The sequence below is a fragment of the Carassius carassius genome, chromosome 45, assembly GCF_963082965.1.
Source record: "Carassius carassius chromosome 45, fCarCar2.1, whole genome shotgun sequence".
Lineage (NCBI taxonomy): Eukaryota > Metazoa > Chordata > Actinopteri > Cypriniformes > Cyprinidae > Carassius > Carassius carassius.
In genome coordinates this window covers 11,093,407-11,111,058 of record NC_081799.1, presented here as the reverse complement: position 1 = coordinate 11,111,058, position 17,652 = coordinate 11,093,407, and the positions used below count along the sequence as shown (strand labels likewise).

At 37.8% G+C, this 17,652-nt stretch overlaps 1 protein-coding gene across 14 annotated transcripts in view; it reads right to left on the bottom strand.

Annotated features, from left to right (window-relative positions):
* LOC132127880 (protocadherin alpha-C2-like) overlaps positions 1-17,135 on the bottom strand; it is a 149,848-nt gene extending 132,713 nt beyond the window's left edge. The window contains exon 1 of one of the 14 annotated variants that reach the window (XM_059540119.1): positions 14,574-17,135. In XM_059540119.1, the coding sequence (XP_059396102.1) occupies positions 14,574-16,940 (2,367 nt within the window). In that variant the 5' untranslated portion in view covers positions 16,941-17,135. Of the gene's footprint in view, positions 1-217; positions 2,720-3,402; positions 5,886-7,127; positions 9,604-11,310; positions 13,886-14,573 lie in introns of those variants that run through there. The other 13 variants (XM_059540132.1, XM_059540123.1, XM_059540130.1 and 10 more) reach the window with 13 other exon arrangements.
* Between the last annotated feature and the right edge of the window lie 517 nt (positions 17,136-17,652).

The following is a 17,652-nucleotide window of genomic DNA, read 5'->3' as shown; positions in this document are numbered from 1 at the left end:
CTGTACACATTCATGTGAAAAAGCACATTTGCCTATTCAACTGAAAAATAAGAGGCCACAAAGCCCTACACAAATTATGGCATTTGGAATTAAATGTGAAGCTGAATTGCTTCATGTACTAAAATCACATATTTGCTTGATAAGGTAGTAAAACTTTACTAAGCTACAAAAAGTTCACTTGATGTTTTTGAACTGTGAAATTTAAGTTTTATCTTACCTTGGTAGTGCTTGGAAGTGTTTGAGTCCTATCAAAAGTGTCTCCTTCATTAATGCTGAATAGTTCTGCATCTGGCAGTGGAAAGGTCGAAGGAAACACGACTACATCACTCTTTATTGTGTCTGAACTGAAACACACATCGTACTGTTGTGTGGATTTAGAGAAGGACCAGCTTCCGTCTGGATGTGTGCTGATCACTGGAGCGCTGTACCTGCTGAAACTGATGTCTGTCCTGTAGCATTTAGCTGCTATTAAACCCACAAGACTCAGTAAAAAGATGACTGATACTGAGACAATAGCGATGAGCAGATACAGATTCAGATCTGAAAAACTCTCCTCTTTAACAGGAACTTCTCTGAATGATGTCTTTATGTCATCCAGACTCTCAACAACTACAACATCCATGGACATAGTCGCTGAGAGTGATGGCTCTCCATTATCAGACACTGTGATGACAAGTGGGTGAGTTTTTAAGTCATTGTCACTCATTCGTCTCTTAGTCTTTATTTCTCCAGTGCTGCTTCCAATGCGGAAGAGATTCGTTCCTTTGGGTTCAGTTAGATGATAAGACAGAAGTGCGTTATATCCAGAGTCAGCATCAACAGCTCTGATCTTGGCTACAAAGTATCCCGCTTCTGCAGAGTAGGGAATGTTCTCACTATTAACTGATCCAGGTTCAGAATAAGGCTGTAAAATAACTGGACTGTTGTCATTCTCATCCAGAATAAACACATTTACAGTCGCGTTACTGCTCAGAGGAGGAACACCAGAGTCTGTTGCCATAACTTGAAACTGAAATCTGTTTGTTTCTTCGTAATTAAATGATTGCAAACTGAATATTTCTCCACTTAAACAGTTTATATTTATCAGTGTTGTTATAGGAACACTGGAGCTGGAACTGTCTAACAGTGAATATGAAAGTTCTGCGTTTTCACCAGTGTCTGAATCATCAGCTGACACTTTTGTCACAAGACCTCCAGCTTGACCATTCTCACTAAGAAAAGCGTTAATAACGGGCGTGGGGAAATGTGGAGCATTGTCATTAACATCAGAGATATGTACAGTTATAACAGCACTGCTGGAAAGAGACGGAGTTCCTTCATCTGCAGCTGTAATTGTGATGTTATACAGAGAAACACTCTCTCTGTCCAGAGGTCCATCTACCACTAGAGAATAATGATTGTTATATGACATCTGCAGTTTGAAAGGAAAGGAGCCTTTCAGTGCACAGTGTACAATGCCATTTTTACCTCCATCTTTATCGGACACCGTGACTAAAGCAACTGCGGTTCCTGACTTTGTGTCTTCTTTCAGACTTCCCAAAAGAGTCGTCACAATTATCTCTGGTGCATTATCATTTTCATCCATAATTTCAATTAAAACTTTACATTGTGTGCTCTTTGGTGGGCTGCCTTCATCTCTCGCCTGAACTCGCAATTCAATTGCAGCATTTATCTCATGGTCTATTTGACCATTCACAACAATGTCCCCAGTTTCAGGAACCACAGTGAATAGACTTTGCTTTTTTATGTTTCCATGTTCAGCTATTGAGTAAATAATGTCACTGTTGGTGCCCTCATCCAAATCAGTAGCAGTCAAAGAGATGATTCTTGTACCAACAGAAACATTTTCTCTCACCTTTATCTTGTACAATGGTTTGCTGAAGACAGGCTTGTTGTCGTTTATATCAATTACATTAACTATTACACTTAATGTGCCAGACTTTGCAGGTTTTCCTCCATCAACCGCTGTCACTACAAGAGGAATTACCGATTGTTTTTCACGATCTAAAGGTTTTTGGAGCACCAATTCAGCAGAAACACTCTGCTCTTCAGTTTGCACGTCAATAGAAAAGTGTTCATTCTTGCTCAGTTTGTAGTCTTTCAGTGCATTAATGCCAATGTCGTTATCTTCAGCTACAGGAAGATGAAATCTCTCCCCCGGAAAAACATCCTCTGTAATGTTTATCGTTATAACGCTGTCCACAAAATATGGAGCAATATCATTAACATCCAGAACATTAATTTCAATTCGATAAAGACTATGAGGATTTTGAACAACAGCCTCCACATTAAGAGCACACTGCTGAAGAGCGAAGCATAACTCCTCCCGGTCAATTCTTTCATTCACAAACAACGCTCCCGTTTTTAAATTCACATCAAAATATTTCCTGTTGGATCCAGACACAAGCTGCAAGATACGAGATTCCAGCTCCTGAACACTGATCTTGAGATCCTTTGCTATATTTCCAACAACAGTTCCCTTATTTACTTCCTCCGAGACCGAATAGATAATCTTGCCGCATGAAGATCGCCATAAACAAAAATGCAGAGCTGTTATGACGCACAAATATCTTAAGATATCCATAACTGTTTCCTCGAAGCCTCAAATATTAATCTGTTTAAAAAAGGTAGTTTTATTTTATTTTATTTATTGTCTTGTTGCTGACAGAACATTAGTCTCTGAAGCCTGTATAATGCCTTATCGTTTCCACATGACAGTATAGCCTGCATATGTAGTTGCTCTTCCAATGTAAGGGAGGGGCCTCATTTTAATAAAAGTAGTGCTTCGGATTCGTGGTCTGCAGCGACACTGGGCGTTTTAACTGCATAATTACTGAAGATATTTTATTTAAATAGCAATTTTCCACCCTATAAATATATGCTTTAAAAGAATGGAATTTGTTAATTGCAATTTATAAATGCAATCAACACACTTACGTCTGTAAATATCCTCAGCACTTGTTAAAGAGGGAATACATTCTGTTGGTTGTAGAATTGGTACAAAATAAATGTATCAACATCTAACCGAGATGACCAAAATGTACGGAAAGAAAAGCGAGGATGAAATGTTCATTGTCCATGGTGCTGAAAACTGTTATAGGAAAACACTATAAGACTTCTATATTGTCTTTGTTATTCATAAAGCGCATTTTATTGCATTTGTCTACTACCATTTATTTATACTTGTCTTTTTCTTCTGTCACTTAATAAAAGCAACGACGACAAAGGCAATGGAATGTCGTTCAGCGAAATTAATTAAAATAAGCGAAAATCCAATGCATCAACTACTCTAACAATAAATTTGTAAATAAATAACTAAAAATATTTACATAAATTTCCAAAGAATTTAAATCGAACTTTTTTGTTTTTTTTAACAAAACTAGGGTTCCAAAATCTTCTTACCTTCTCAGTGCTCGGAAGAGTTTGAGTTCGTGTAAAAGTATCTTCTCCATTAATGCTGATCAACTCCGCTTCTGCTGGCGGAAACGATGAAGGGAAAACGACTACATCACTCTTTATTGTGTCTGAACTGAAACACACATCGTACTGTTGTGTGGATTTAGAGAAGGACCAGCTTCCGTCTGGATGTGTGCTGATCACTGGAGCGCTGTACCTGCTGAAACTGCTGTCTGTCCTGTAGCATTTAGCTGCTATCAAACCCATCAGACTCAGTAAAAAGATGACTGATACTGAGGCAATAGCGATGAGCAGATACAGATTCAGATCTGAAAAACTCTCCTCTTTAACAGGAACTTCTCTGAATGATGTCTTTATGTCATCCAGACTCTCAACAACTACAACATCCATGGACATAGTCGCTGAGAGTGATGGCTCTCCATTATCAGACACTGTGATGAGAAGTGGGTGAGTTTTTAAGTCATTGTCACTCATTCGTCTCTTAGTCTTTATTTCTCCAGTGCTGCTTCCAATGCGGAAGAGATTCGTTCCTTTGGGTTCAGTTAGATGATAAGACAGAAGTGCGTTATATCCAGAGTCAGCATCAACAGCTCTGATCTTGGCTACAAAGTATCCCGCTTCTGCAGAGTAGGGAATGTTCTCACCATTAACTGATCCAGGTTCAGAATAAGGCTGTAAAATAACTGGACTGTTGTCATTCTCATCCAGAATAAACACATTTACAGTCGCGTTACTGCTCAGAGGAGGAATACCAGAGTCTGTTGCCATGACTTGAAACTGGAATCTTTTTGTTTCTTCGTGATTAAATGACTGTAAACTGAATATTTCTCCACTTAAAGAGTTTATATTTATCAGTGTTGTTATAGGAACACTGGAACTGGAACTGTCTAACAGTAAATATGAAAGTTCTGCGTTTTCACCAGTGTCTGAATCATCAGCTGACACTTTTGTCACAAGACCTCCAGCTTGACCATTCTCACTTAGAAAAGCGTTAATAACGGGCGCGGGGAAATGTGGAGCATTGTCATTAACATCAGAGATATGTACAGTTATAACAGCACTGCTGGAAAGAGACGGAGTTCCTTCATCTGCAGCTGTAATTGTGATGTTATACAGAGAAACACTCTCTCTGTCCAGAGGTCCATCTACCACTAGAGAATAATGATTGTTATATGACGTCTCTAGTTTGAAAGGAAACAACCCTTTCAGAGCACAGTGTACAATGCCATTTTTACCTCCATCTTTATCAGACACTGTGACTAAAGCAACTGCAGTTCCTGATTTTGTGCCTTCTTTCACACTCTCCAGAAGTGACGTCACAGTTATTTCTGGCGCATTGTCATTTTCATCGACAACTTCTATTAAAATTTTACATTGTGTGCTTCTCGGGGGGCTGCCTTTATCTTTCGCTTGCACTCGTAACTCAATCGCTGGATTTTCCCCGTAATCTATTTTTCCTTTTACTACAATATCTCCAGTCTCAGGGATAATGGTAAATAGGTCTTGCTTTTTCATATGATCAACAATCGAGTACTGAATTTCGCGGTTTAATCCTTCATCCAAATCAGAAGCAAACACGGATAAAATTGTAGTACCAGTAGCAACATTTTCCCTCAATTTGACTTTGTAAAGAGGTTGACTAAACACTGGATTATTGTCATTGACATCCATGACGTTTATAAAAATATTTAATGTTCCCGATTTAGGTGGCTTTCCTCCATCTATTCCAGTGAGAACTAACTTAATTGTCGCTTGCTTCTCTCGATCTAAAGCTTTGTTCAGCACTAACTCAGCAGACACACTCTGGTCTTCACTCTGTGTATCTAGACTGAAGTGTTCATTCGGACTCAGTCTGTACTCTTTCAGCGAATTACTGCCAACATCAGAGTCCTCGGCTACAGGGAGAGGAAATCTCTCTCCAGAGCTTGCGTTTTCGGTAATATTCACAGTAAATTCGTTAACAGGAAAATGTGGCGCATTGTCGTTTATATCCAAGATCTTAATCTCCACTCTGTAAAGATGATGAGGATTTTTAGCAAGGGCCTCTATATTCAAAGAGCATTTCTGATTAGACAAACATAACTCTTCGCGGTCAATTCTTTCATTAACAAACAGAGCGCCAGTTTTCAGATTAACATCAAAATACTTCTTATTTGATCCAGTCACAATCTCAAACATACGAGATTCCAGTTCATGAACATTTAAGTTAAAGTCTCTCGCTATATTCCCAACAACTGTCCCCTTATTTACCTCTTCCGGTACGGAATAGACGATCTGAGCAAACGCAGAGTCCAACAAAAAAAGGAAAAATATAAATCCACATTTGAAATATCCCTTAAAATCCATGATGGTCATTCACAAGTGGCATGAAGACAGAAAAAAAGGTGAACACGAGTATTTCTCTTTTGCATTCAGGAAGCACGAGACGAAATAGAAACCATCATGTCTGAAATGCAGACACACTAACACCAAGATTCTGAGAGAGAGGGAGAGAGAGAGGCTACAGAGTAAAGGCTAAACCATTATCTGACGGTCTGTAGTGACACCATGTGCTAAAACTATGCCATAACCTACTAGAAAAAACTCAGCTTGCAATAGATTTAAAGTAAGAAATAACAATGTATTCGGATGACACGACAGCAACAGTAATATTCAAAGTAATCCAGTACAAAAGCGAAGCAAAAATACACCACAATATAATATTACTTAGCAACATCAACACATGGATAATCCAGTAAAACGGCAAAGTCGTCCAAAAGAAGGACATTACGCATAGTAAGATAAATGCAAACTCTGTAGAAATCAGTGGTCGATTATCAGTTCATAACATAAACTTGTTATTACAAAATAATTATCCGCTTAAAAGCTGCACAGTAAAACTGTGAATAGGTCAAAGGTTTTAAAATTGAATAGGCCTAAGGGAGGTGGGAGGGGGGGTGGACGCGTACGGAAGACTGGAACGGTATTTGGACCGATCATTCAGGACTGTAAATTTTAATAATAATAATAATAATAATAATAATAATAATAATAATAATAATAATAATAATAATAATAGAGATTGATATTAGTTTTCGGCCTTTCATTTTGCATTTTAATTACCTGTGCTTCTTCTTGACACAGAGTAGAGGATTTTCTGTTTTGCATATTATTTCGATTGCATTTATTTTAAATACAAAGTGTTAATTTTGAAGCACTAAAACATAAAAACACGATTAAGACATCCACCAGAAAGAACCAAATTAATCCAACACAGTCTCTTGAAAATTCATGACTGTTTTAGGTTTTAAAAATTGCCCACATTTGTACAACCTACTTACACCCCAATGACGGTTGTGTTTAGGGTGCAGCTTCATGTTTACTTTATATAACAATTTACACGTTTTCATTCGAATCACAATAAATTGCAACTTGTTTGCGATATCATTAGGCCTATATTTTCTCATGATAACAGGTTAGATTAATGATTGTCCGTAATTCGAATGTCACAAGACACAAGAACAAAGAAGAAGAAAAAAACAAGTTTTATCAAAACCAAAATTAAAACAATAAATAAATAAAAATACGTGAAGTGAAAATAAAAAAGCAAATTTGTTAATAGCAAAGCGATTACTTAGCAACTATTGGAAATAACTGCGAAAAGTAAAATTCAGAACAATAATTCAGCTCGAAAAATTTATCATTCAGCAAAATTGTTTAACATGTCTTACCTTCCCAGTGCTCGGAATAGTTTGCGTGCGCGTAAAAGTATCTTCTCCATTAATGCTGATCAACTCCGCTTCTGCTGGCGGAAAAGGCGAGGGGAAAACGACTACATCACTCTTTACTGTGTCTGAACTGAAACACACATCGTACTGTTGTGTGGATTTAGAGAAGGACCAGCTTCCGTCTGGATGTGTGCTGATCACTGGAGCGCTGTACCTGCTGAAACTGCTGTCTGTCCTGTAGCATTTAGCTGCTATCAAACCCATCAGACTCAGTAAAAAGATGACTGATACTGAGACAATAGCGATGAGCAGATACAGATTCAGATCTGAAAAACTCTCCTCTTTAACGGGAACGTCTCTGAATGATGTCTTTATGTCATCCAGACTCTCAACAACCACAACATCCATGGACATAGTCGCTGAGAGTGATGGCTCTCCATTATCAGACACTGTGATGAGAAGTGGGTGAGTTTTTAAGTCATTGTCACTCATTCGTCTCTTAGTCTTTATTTCTCCAGTGCTGCTTCCAATGCGGAAGAGATTCGTTCCTTTGGGTTCAGTTAGATGATAAGACAGAAGTGCGTTGTATCCAGAGTCAGCATCAACAGCTCTGATCTTGGCTACAAAGTATCCCGCTTCAGCAGAGTAGGGAATGTTCTCACTATTAACTGATCCAGGTTCAGAATAAGGCGGCAAAATAACTGGACTGTTGTCATTCTCATCCAGAATAAAAACATTTACAGTCGCGTTACTGCTCAAAGGAGGAACACCAGAGTCTGTTGCCATGACATGAAACTGGAATCTTTTTGTTTCTTCGTGATTAAATGACTGTAAACTGAATATTTCTCCACTTAAAGAGTTTATATTTATCAGTGTTGTTATAGGAACACTGGAGCTGGAACTGTCTAACAGTGAATATGAAAGTTCTGCGTTTTCACCAGTGTCTGAATCATCAGCCGACACTTTTGTCACAAGACCTCCAGCTTGACCATTCTCACTTAGAAAAGCGTTAATAACGGGCGCGGGGAAATGTGGAGCATTGTCATTAGCATCAGAGATATGTACAGTTATAACAGCACTGCTGGAAAGAGACGGAGTTCCTTCATCTGCAGCTGTAATTGTGATGTTATACAGAGAAACACTCTCTCTGTCCAGAGGTCCATCTACCACTAGAGAATAATGATTGTTATATGACGTCTCCAGTTTGAAAGGAAACGAGCCTTTCAGAGCACAGTGTACAATGCCATTTTTACCTCCATCTTTATCAGACACCATGACTAAAGCAACTGCAGTTCCTGACTTTGTGTCTTCTTTAACAATTTCCAGCAGTGGAGTAACATTTATCTCTGGTGCATTATCGTTTTCATCCATAATTTCTATTAAAACTTTACAATGAGTGCTCTTTGGTGGGCTGCCTTTATCTTTCGCTTGAACTCGTAACTCAATGGCAGGATTCTCTTCGTAATCAATTTGCCCTTTTACAACAATATCTCCAGTCTCAGGGATAATGGTAAATAGGTCTTTTCTCTTGCCATGACCAACAAATGAATACAGAATTTCACTGTTTATGCCTTCATCTAAATCAGAGGCAAATACAGATAAAACTTTTGTTCCACCAGCAACATTTTCCTTTAGTTTGACTTTGTAAAGAGGTTGACTAAACACTGGATTATTATCATTATTATCCATTATGGTTATACAAATATTTACCGTCCCCGATTTAGGTGGCTTTCCTCCATCTATTCCAGTGAGAACTAACTTAATTGTCGCTTGCTTCTCTCGATCTAAAGCTTTGTTCAGCACTAACTCAGCAGACACACTCTGGTCTTCACTCTGTGTATCTAGAGTGAAGTGTTCATTCGGACTCAATCTGTACTCTTTCAGCGAATTACTGCCAACATCAGAGTCCTCGGCTACAGGGAGAGGAAATCTCTCTCCAGGGCTTGCGTTTTCACTAATATTCACAGTAAATTCGTTAACAGGAAAATGTGGCGCATTGTCGTTTATATCCAAGATCTTAATCTCCACTCTGTAAAGATGATGAGGATTTTTAGCAAGGGCCTCTATATTCAAAGAGCATTTCTGATTAGACAAACATAACTCTTCGCGGTCAATTCTTTCATTAACAAACAGAGCGCCAGTTTTCAGATTAACATCAAAATACTTCTTATTTGATCCAGTCACAATCTCAAACATACGAGATTCCAGTTCATGAACATTTAAGTTCAAGTCTCTCGCTATATTCCCAACAACTGTCCCCTTATTTACCTCTTCCGGTACGGAATAGACGATCTGAGCAAACGCAGAATCCAACATAAAAAGGAAAAATATCAATCCACACTTGAAATATTCCAAAAAGCCCATGATGGTCATTTGCTTCCGGCTTGTGGACAGGCAAAAATGTAAACGCGAGATAATCTAATAGTTCTTTTTGCATTCAGAAAATACGAGACGAAATAGAGACCATCATGTCTCAACTGCAGATACACTAATACCAAGATTCTAAGAGAGAGAGAGAGAGACTTCAGAGTAAAGACTGAACCTTTATCGTACGGTCTGTAGTGACACCATGTGCTGAAGCTATGCCATAACCTACTTGAAAAAAATATATTTACAAAAACGTTAAAGTGAGAAACAGCAGTGACACAACAACCATATTAATATTAAAAGTAATCCAGTGCAGAAAAGCAAAGCAAAAATACACAACCGAGTATTTTTATTTAGGCTTATAGCAGCATCAAGACATGAATAATGCAATAAGACGGGAAGCAAACCGACTAAGACTTGACACATCCTACAGAGGTACTGTTTCGTAATGTTGTATTATTATTATTATTATTATTATTATTATTATTATTATTATTATTATTATTATTATTATTATTATATTTAGGCTACATTCATTCTAAACACAGTGTTTAATATAATGCATTTAAATGTGAAAAGCATTTCAAAACATCCCCCAGACAGGACCCGATTAATTTAACGCAGGCTCATGAACATTCCAACGCTATCTCACTATTTGTCTAGACCCCAGTGACAGGTAGGTTTAGGGGCGGGTTTAGGTGTAGGTCACTCTTATAAATTCATACGATTTAGCCACCTCTTAAAATGTGTAACAATTGCCGTGAGATCAGGGTAAAAATATGCAACTATTGCAGGTTTTTTTGGCAAATTGGCGACATTTGCAGCATACTTAAGCCACACTGAGGGATGTGGTTAGGCGTGAAGCTTACTTTTTATTACAAATTACACGTTTTCCTTAGAATCACATTTTGCAAATTCTAAAAAACTACAACTTATTTGCAACATACTTTATGGGCCTATAAGATTTCTCGTGATACCGGGTTGAATTGATCAAATTACGTTATTCAAAAACCATAAAATAGCCTCAATTAAAATTAAAATGAATCAGAACAAATTTAAAATAGGATAATTGAAAGCAAGACAACCACGTGGTAAATACCAAACCCCCTATCATGGCAACTGTTAGAAATAATTTCGAACAGTCGAGAACAATAATTCACCTCGAAAATTATTCAACAATTAATTTCCAACGATCTTACCTTCCCAGTAGGAAGAGTTAATAGTTACTCAAAAAGTAAAAGTCAACAACAAATAATAATAATAAATAAACGAATTAACTAAAAAAAAATAATAATAAAAAAATTTTATTTAAGAAAATATATTATATGAGAGGGGAAATACGTCACTTTCGCTGTCCGTGGTACTGAAGTGATTTACAAAATACTATAGTTAAGAAAAAATAAAAATGAAATAAACAACAGCATGATATCACAAGGTAATGTTACAACATAGAAAGAAAGAAAGAAAGAAATATATACACTTAGTGTACAAAAGCCAAGTCAAAACTGCACAGTGATACGAATAAAAATACGCCAGAGACACGAGAGGCTGAAATAACCTGCACAACTAAAAAGTATTATCTTAACAACTAGCGAAAAATTTCGGCTTTGTCAATAGCGTCCAGTATTTTACTTATCTTGTGCTTGTTACTTGTAGCCTGCAAGTAATTTTGTTTATATTTTGAAAAACTAAAAAAATTACAGAAAATGTAGTTAAATGGGCTTCTAATCTAATTAATTGTTTCTCAATTGTTAATTTTACAAATCTTGGGTAAAAGTAAAAGTGAAATGCACTACAGAAGCAAGTGACAATTTCTTACCTTCTCGGTGCTCGGAAGGGTTTGCGTGCGCGTAAAAGTATCTTCTCCATTAATGCTGATCAGTTCTGCGTCTGCTGGAGGAAACGGCGAGGGGAAAACGACTACATCACTCTTTATTGTGTCTGAACTAAAACACACATCGTACTGTTGAGTGGATTTAGAGAAGGACCAGCTTCCGTCTGGATGTGTGCTGATCACTGGAGCGCTGTACCTGCTGAAACTGCTGTCTTTCCTGTAGCATTTAGCTGCTATCAAACCCATCAGACTCAGTAAAAAGATGACTGATACTGAGACAATAGCGATGAGCAGATACAGATTCAGATCTGAAAAACTCTCCTCTTTAACAGGAACTTCTCTTAATGATGTCTTTATGTCATCCAGACTCTCAACAACCACAACATCCATGGACATAGTCGCTGAGAGTGATGGCTCTCCATTATCAGACACTGTGATGAGAAGTGGGTGAGTTTTTAAGTCATTGTCACTCATTCGTCTCTTAGTCTTTATTTCTCCAGTGCTGCTTCCAATGCGGAAGAGATTCGTTCCTTTGGGTTCAGTTAGATGATAAGACAGAAGTGCGTTATATCCAGAGTCAGCATCAACAGCTCTGATCTTGGCTACAAAGTATCCCGCTTCAGCAGAGTAGGGAATGTTCTCACCATTAACTGATCCAGGTTCAGAATAAGGCGGCAAAATAACTGGACTGTTGTCATTCTCATCCAGAATAAACACATTTACAGTCGCGTTACTGCTCAGAGGAGGAACACCAGAGTCGGTTGCCATAACTTGAAACTTAAATCTTTTTGTTTCTTCGTGATTAAATGAATGTAAACTGAATATTTCTCCACTTAAAGAGTTTATATTTATCAGTGTTGTTATAGGAACATTGGCGCTGGAACTGTCTAACAGTGAATATGAAAGTTCTGCGTTTTCACCAGTGTCTGAATCATCAGCTGACATTTTTGTCACAAGACCTCCAGCTTGACCATTCTCACTTAGAAAAGCGTTAATAACGGGCGCGGGGAAATGTGGAGCATTGTCATTAACATCAGAGATATGTACAGTTATAACAGAGTTGCTGGAAAGAGACGGAGTTCCTTCATCTGCAGCTGTAATTGTGATGTTATACAGAGAAACACTCTCTCTGTCCAGAGGTCCATCTACCACTAGAGAATAATGATTGTTATATGACGTCTCCAGTTTGAAAGGAAATGAGCCTTTCAGTGCGCAATGCACAAAGCCGTTTTTACCTCCATCTTTATCAGAGACTTTAATTACAGCAACTGCAGTTCCTGATTTTGCATCTTCTTTCACACTTTCCAACAGAGGAGTCGTCACTATCTCTGGCACGTTGTCATTCTCATCTACAACTTCTATTAAAACTTTACAGTGTGTACTTTTAGGAGGACTGCCTTTATCTCTAGCCTGAACACGCAGTTCAAATGCAGGGTGTTTGTCGTAATCAATTTGACCTTGAACAACAATTTCCCCAGAATTAAAATTTATACTAAACAGGTTACTTTCATACGTATTTTCATGAAACGAATACTGAATTTCACTGTTAATACCCTCATCCAAATCACTGGCTGAAACAGACACTAGTTTGGTTCCACTAGCTGTGTTTTCCTTCACTTTAACTTTATACAAAGGTTTGCTGAAAATAGGTTTATTATCGTTTACATCCAAGACGTCAACAACAACATTCAGTGTTCCAGATTTAGGAGGTTTTCCTCCGTCAATAGCGGTGAGTATTAAGTGAGTAACAGCTTGTTTCTCTCTGTCTAAAGCTTTTTGTAGCACTAATTCAGCAGATATACTCTGTTGTCCGCTATGAATATCTACAGAAAAGTATGCATTTGAACTAAGTTTGTATTCTTTCAGAGAATTACTGCCAACATCGAAGTCTTTTGCAGTCGGAAGAGGAAATCTGTCTCCTTCATTTGCATTCTCTGTAACATTGAGAATATAGCTGCTTTCCGGGAAAAATGGAGCATTGTCATTTACATCCAGAATTGTAATTTCAAGCTGATAAAGTCTGTGAGGATTTTGAGCAAGAGCCTCTAAATTCAACGCACATTTCTGATTGTTGCCACACAGCTCCTCACGATCAATCCGGTCTTTGACAAACAGCGAGCCCGTTTTCACATTTACATCAAAATACTTTGCATTTGATCCAGGCATAATCTGAAACGTGCGTGATTCTAGTTCCTGAGCACTGATCTTCAGGTCTTTTGCTATATTCCCGATCACAGTTCCCTTATTTACCTCTTCGGAGACGGAATAGACAATCTGACCAAGCGACGATTTCCATAAAGACAGAAATAAAACGATGCAGAAGTAGTAAGGTTCTGTAACATCCATGATTGTGCAGCAGAATGTCCTGCGATTATTTACCGTAAAAGCGAATTAAAACAACCAAACAGACCTCTCTAGACACGACCCGACATCACGACGCATTAGCTGCTGTAAACCTTGGTTATTTACACGCCTTCAACGCATTTCCTCTTGTTCTCATGCTGTAAAGGAGGAGCTCAGATAACTCTCAAAGTCACGGTCTGCAGTGCCACCACGTGTTGTAAAAGTGAAGAGACAATGATGTTACTTCATATATTTTTTTCTCAAAGAGTGAACTAAACTTATCACGTTCTATATTAAGTCAAATCTAAGCCTTCATATCTACAAATCATAACGACACAAAAAATAAAAATTGTATACAGGATAGAATAGAATATGTTGAGAAGGAATATACGACATCAATGACACTGTCCGTGGTGCTAAAGTTATTTTGTTCTTTAAATACAAAACAGGCTTGTTAAGCTAAGAATCAAACAAAAATCAACAAACAGCAATATGTTATCAAAAGGTAATTGTTTCAACATGCAAAAATGAATACATAAAATACAAAACTAAATTTAAATTCAAAATAAATAAAAAATATACTCTGTCTTGTAGTGTACAAAACCAAAGTCACCGTTAAAATAGAAACGCAGTACAAGCAAATAATTATGTCATTAAATCTCAAAGCTGCACAATGATACGAATATAAATGCCCCAAGAGTAACGAGATGCTGGAATAACTCACAGAATGTAAAAAATCCGTGGAAATATTACTATTTCAACTTTATCAACAGCATCCCGTATTTTACTTTTTAACATCAGTTTGGGTGTGCATAAAGTCTTATTTTTAAACACCTAAAATAAACGTTGTTAAAAAAAATTACTTTTGTAAGTCAGTATAAGTGAGCTAATATACAATTTCTTACCTTCCCAGTGGTCGGAAGAGTTTGCATGCGCGTAAAAGTATCTTCTCCATTAATGCTGATCAGTTCTGCGTCTGCTGGAGGAAACGGCGAGGGGAAAACCACTACATCACTCTTTATTGTGTCTGAACTAAAACACACATCGTACTGTTGAGTGGATTTAGAGAAGGACCAGCTTCCGTCTGGATGTGTGCTGATCACTGGAGCGCTGTACCTGCTGAAACTGCCGTCTGTCCTGTAGCATTTAGCTGCTATCAATCCCAACAGACTCAGTAAAAAGATGACTGATACTGAGACAATAGCGATAAGCAGATACAGATTCAGATCTGAAAAACTCTCCTCTTTAACAGGAACTTCTCTGAATGATGTCTTTATGTCATCCAGACTCTCAACAACTACAACATCCATGGACATAGTCACTGAGAGAGATGGCTCTCCATTATCAGACACTGTGATGAGAAGTGGGTGAGTTTTTAAGTCATTGTCACTCATTCGTCTCTTAGTCTTTATTTCTCCAGTGCTGCTTCCAATGCGGAAGAGATTCGTTCCTTTGGGTTCAGTTAGATGATAAGACAGAAGTGCGTTATATCCAGAGTCAGCATCAACAGCTCTGATCTTGGCTACAAAGTATCCCGCTTCAGCAGAGTAGGGAATGTTCTCACCATTAACTGATCCAGGTTCAGAATAAGGCGGCAAAATAACTGGACTGTTGTCATTCTCATCCAGAATAAACACATTTACAGTCGCGTTACTGCTCAGAGGAGGAACACCAGAGTCTGTTGCCATAACTTGAAACTGGAATCTTTTTGTTTCTTCGTGATTAAATGAATGTAAACTGAATATTTCTCCACTTAAAGAGTTTATATTTATCAGTGTTGTTATAGGAACACTGGAGCTGGAACTGTCTAACAGTGAATATGAAATTTCTGCGTTTTCACCAGTGTCTGAATCATCAGCTGACACTTTTGTCACAAGACCTCCAGCTTGACCATTCTCACTTAGAAAAGCGTTAATAAAGGGCGCGGGGAAATGTGGAGCATTGTCATTAACATCAGAGATATGTACAGTTATAACAGCACTGCTGGAAAGAGACGGAGTTCCTTCATCTGCAGCTGTAATTGTGATTTTATACAGAGAAACACTCTCTCTGTCCAGAGGTCCATCTACCACTAGAGAATAATGATTGTTATATGACGTCTCCAGTTTGAAAGGAAAAGAGCCTTTCAGAGCACAATGTACAATGCCATTTTTACCTCCATCTTTATCAGACACTGTGACTAAAGCAACTGCAGTTCCTGATTTTGCATCTTCTTTCACACTTTCCAACAGAGGAGTCGTCACTATCTCTGGCATGTTGTCATTCTCATCTACAACTTCTATTAAAACTTTACAGTGTGTACTTTTAGGAGGAACGCCTTTGTCTCTCGCCTGAACGCGCAGTTCAATTGCAGGATGTTCCTCGTAATCAATATGACCTTGAACAACAATCTCGCCTGAGTTAGAATTTATTGTAAATCTGTTCAGTTCATCGGTATTTCCATGACCAATAAATGAATATTGAATTTCACTGCTGATGCCCTCATCCAAATCACTGGCAAAAACAGAAATTATTTTGGTTCCAATTTGTGTGTTTTCTTTCACCTTAACTTTGTACAAAGGTTTGCTGAAAATAGGTTTATTATCATTTACATCCATGATATTAACAACAATACTCACTGTTCCAGATTTAGGAGGTTTTCCTCCGTCAATAGCGGTGAGTATTATGTGAATAACAGCTTGTTTTTCTCTGTCTAAAGCTTTCTGTAGCACTAATTCAGCGGATATACTCTGTTGCCCGGTATTAACATCTAAGGAAAAATATCCATTTGAGCCGAGTTTGTATTCTTTCAGAGAATTACTGCCGATATCTGAATCTTTTGCAATTGGAAGAGGAAATCTGTCTCCTTCGTTTGCATTCTCTGTAACATTGACAACATACGTGCCTTCTGGAAAAAAGGGAGTATTGTCATTCACATCCACGACTATAATTTCAAGCCGGTAAAGTCTGTGAGGATTTTGAGCAAGAGCCTCTAAATTCAACGCACATTTCTGATTGTTGCCACACAGCTCCTCACGATCAATCCGGTCTATGACAAACAGCGAGCCCGTTTTCACATTTACATCAAAATACTTTGCATTTGATCCAGGCATAATCTGAAACGTGCGTGATTCTAGTTCCTGAGCACTGATCTTCAGGTCTTTTGCTATATTCCCGATCACAGTTCCCTTATTTACCTCCTCGGAGACGGAATAGACAATCTGACCAAGCGACGATTTCCATAAAGACAGAAATAAAACGATGCAGAAGTAGTAAGGTTCTGTAACATCCATGATTGTGCAGCAGAATGTCCTGCGATTATTTACCGTAAAAGCGAATTAAAACAACCAAACAGACCTCTCTAGACACGACCCGACATCACGACGCATTAGCTGCTGTAAACCTTGGTTATTTACACGCCTTCAACGCATTTCCTCTTGTTCTCATGCTGTAAAGGAGGAGCTCAGATAACTCTCAAAGTCACGGTCTGCAGTGCCACCACGTGTTGTAAAAGTGAAGAGACAATGATGTTACTTCATATATTTTTTTCTCAAAGAGTAAACTAAAGGTATCACCATCCTCACACAGTAAATAACACTCGTGTCGACTCAATCATTACCAGTCAGCAACATTAAATAATAATAAATAAATGAACAAAACAAAATGTGCTATTTACAGAAATATGTTAATTGAGAAGGAAAATGCGTTACAATCGCTGTCCGTGGTACTGACGTGATTTCGTTCTTTAAATACAAAATACTACACTTAAGCAACGAAAAAAAATAGCAGTATGATTTCGAAAGATAATTGTTACTACATAAAAAGAAAAAATACACTGAGTATACAGAAGCCGAGTCAAAGAGAAATTAGAAACGCAGTATAGGCAAATCAAACTTCAAGATGAAAACAAAGCTGTGATAAAAATACCCCAGAGCCACGAGATGTCGAAATAACTTGAAAGACTGAAAGGTTTAATTTAAACATGTAGTGAAAAATCAAAGCAAT